The following is a 3,257-nucleotide window of genomic DNA, read 5'->3' on the forward strand; positions in this document are numbered from 1 at the left end:
AATGGAGCATTTTAAGCAACAGTAGACCTACACATATTATTATTGTTGTTTTACCATATGTTTGAGAAATAACAATAATAATAGCTGACTCATATCTTCATCTTTATTTTACATCTACAGAATCGTGAGAAAATCATGATCTTTATTTTAAGCAAAAAAAAAAAAAAAATTGTGATTCTCATTTTAGCCAGAATCGTGCAGCTATACAAGCTATGCAAATTGCAAGTTCTTTTTCTCAAGTACTTTTTCTAGTAACCACTCTGTAAAAACAATTAACAGACTCGGCTAAAACCCGATGCCTTAAAATTTAAGCAACTGTCCACACAATTATACAAAGTAATAATTTAAATCAGCTTTACAGTTCCTAGTTACAATAAGTTTACTTATTAAGTTTACTAATTTTTACTAAGAAAAAAATATATATTTTTACAGTATAGTAATGTAATGATCTGAGTGGGGATCGAACCCAGGTCTATGGTGTGGTTAGCAGTAGTTCTTACTACATGAGTCAGCTACTGGTGGCTCAAGAGCAGAGGAGGAACAAAGTTAGTCCACAACTTATGAATTCCCAAAAATAATACAGTCTTTGCTGAAGAAAATCTGACCAAAAAAAGAGAGAGACAATATCTCTCTACAGAGAGGTTTGAAAAAGTACAACAAAAATAGGAAAGCCGAGCTTCCTAAAATACATACAAAATAAAATAGACACAAGGGTCTCAGAACAATCTAATAGGAATATAACAAGCATGAAGTCTTGAAAATAACAACTGGACACTGGACGAGGCAGCAAGAGGTAGGGTTCAGGACTGAACACAGAACATCTTCTTCTGCTTATAATTTTACGGCGGTTGGCATCCAGCGTTTTGGTTCATTACCGCCACCTTTAGCTCCGGAGTGTGGACCAGAGGTTAGGTTTACAGACTAATAATACCCCCCCCCCCCACCACCCTACCCCACTTCCCTCTTTCCCACACCTTCTCATACAGACTCATACATACTTACACACACACCTCACCCCTACTCTTATGTTATAATAATAACAACCATATTACTCAAATACTACAATGTACACTAATATAATAATAATAATAACCACCATAGTTCTCTTACTCCTACTTTTACTTCTACTTTTACTTTGTACTGTCTGTATTTTGCACTGTCGTTATATTTGCACTGTCTGTATTTTGTACTGTCTGCAGCCAGCATCTGAGCTTTTCATTCATCATAGCACACATAAAAGTGATTTGACTTTACTACTTCTAATACCTGGTTTTATTTAACTCTATTCTCTTTACCTTCTATTATAATTTAATTAAACACAGAGCAGGATACAAAGCATACTCATACAGAGCAAAGAACAGGAGGTGGTGATTAGGCTGATTACAGGGGAGCAAGAGTCACTACCGCCATCTAATGTTGAAGAGTATAGGGCAATATCTGCTCCCCCTGGTGGGTTGGAGGACGTGATAAAGTGCGGAGATATTACAAGTAATGTATGACCTTTCATTTCAGATAACTGTTTCCTCCTATAATAAAGCCATTTGTTTTCTTAATTACTGGCTTTTTGCTTTACTGTTGAGAGAAATCAGGAGAAATCAGAGTGGATGTGTTGTGCAGAATGTTTAAACAAAAGAGTTACAGTACGGTAGATCTAGTGTAAATGTGAACGTTTAATCATCTGACTTGCACAAAAACAGATCCAGGATTCATCAGTAACCCCTAAAGTTAATAAAGTGTGAAATGCAAACTCATCATATATTGCATTGCTGAAGTGTTGATCTTTTTCCCCCATTTATCTTATTCTTTATGCAATCCAGAAAGGTTTTGTTTGAGCTGTGCCTCAATACAGATTTTTTCCAGCCTCTTCATTTCACTTTTGGTGTGAAAGAGCTTTACATTTTTAATGTATACATTTAATATGCATATATTGTAAATATGATATTACTAACAAGCAAGCCCAGCCCACAAAAATAATAATAATAATAAAAAGATAATACAAAAGTAACATAACACATTATTTTCCTTAAAGATTAAGTGCTACGGTGAGCAAGTAAAGATTAAGTTAACCAAGTACCACATTTAGTTACTTTTAAAGAAATAACGCAATACTGTAATATACCGTATTACATTTAAAAGTACATTATGGAAACACTGGTTACATAAGTGGGCGGCATGGTGGCCTAGTGGTCAACACTGTCACCTCACAGCAAGAAAGTCACTGGTTCGAGTTCCAGCTGGGTCTGTTGGCATTTCAGTGTGGAGTTTGCATGTTCTCCCCTTATTGGGGTGGGTTTCCGCCGGGTACTCCAATTTCCCCCGCAGTCCAAAGACATGCGGTACAGGTGAATTGGGTAGGCTAAATTGTCCGTAGTGTATGAGTGTGTGTATGTGAATGAGTGTGTGTGAATGTTTCCCAGAGATGGGTTGCGGCTGGAAGGGCATCCGCTGCGTACAAAATGTGCTGGATAAGTTGTCGGTTCATTCCGCTGTGGCGACCCCTGATTAATAAAGAGACTAAGCCGACTAGAAAATGAATGAATGAATGAATGAATGGTTACCACAGTGGGTGGCATAGTGGCTCAGTGGTTAACACTGTTGCCTTACAGCAAGAAAGTCACTGGTTCGAGTCCTGGCTGGGTCTGTTGGCATTTCTGTGTGGAGTTTGCATTTTCTCCCCTTGTTGGGGTGGATTTCCTCCAGGTGCTCCGGTTTCCCCCACAGTCCAAACACATGCGCTCTAGGTGAATTGAATAAACTAAATTTGCCCTCGTGTATGGGTGTTTCTGGGTACTGGGTTGTGAAATTTTGCATCTCTAGTGAGGTTTGATATATATCCTAAATGCAAAGGTTTAGTTTGTTTTATGTTTTCTTTTTCTTAAAAACACACTGTTTACAGATTTATCTTCTGCAATTTTCTAACTTTTATCATTATGTTGTTTGGCAGACGGTATCTGACCAGCTCCTGTTTGACCTGAAATGAAGACAGACCAACAAACACAAATGACATAGTTTTCACAAATCATGAATGAGCACTACTTTTTACTATTTTAGTCCTATTTTATAAGTAAACATATTTGTAATAAACATGACGTACTTGCTGTAAAACGATATCAGTGTTTCCATTCTGTGTGAGGTCTACAAATGAGGAAAACCTTACTTGAAGTCCAACAACTCCTAAAGTTAACACAAGCACACACACATAACACAAATAAAATACCTAGTTGTGATTGTTGGACAGAAAAAGCAAACAAAACAGA

The 3,257-nt window shown here is 37.1% G+C and overlaps 1 protein-coding gene across 1 annotated transcript in view; it reads right to left on the reverse strand.

The window, feature by feature from the left end:
- Positions 1 to 1,651: 1,651 nt before the first annotated feature.
- The window catches only part of si:ch211-127b16.6, a gene marked incomplete in the record, with an annotated part of 10,998 nt that continues 9,392 nt past the window's right edge, over positions 1,652 to 3,257 (reverse strand). Inside the window, 2 exon segments of the mRNA NM_001443439.1 lie at positions 1,652 to 2,971; positions 3,095 to 3,174. Coding sequence (NP_001430368.1) covers positions 2,891 to 2,971; positions 3,095 to 3,174 — 161 coding nt within the window.

Source organism: Danio rerio, chromosome 12 (assembly GCF_052040795.2).
Source record: "Danio rerio strain M-AB ecotype USA chromosome 12, GRCz13ab, whole genome shotgun sequence".
Lineage (NCBI taxonomy): Eukaryota > Metazoa > Chordata > Actinopteri > Cypriniformes > Danionidae > Danio > Danio rerio.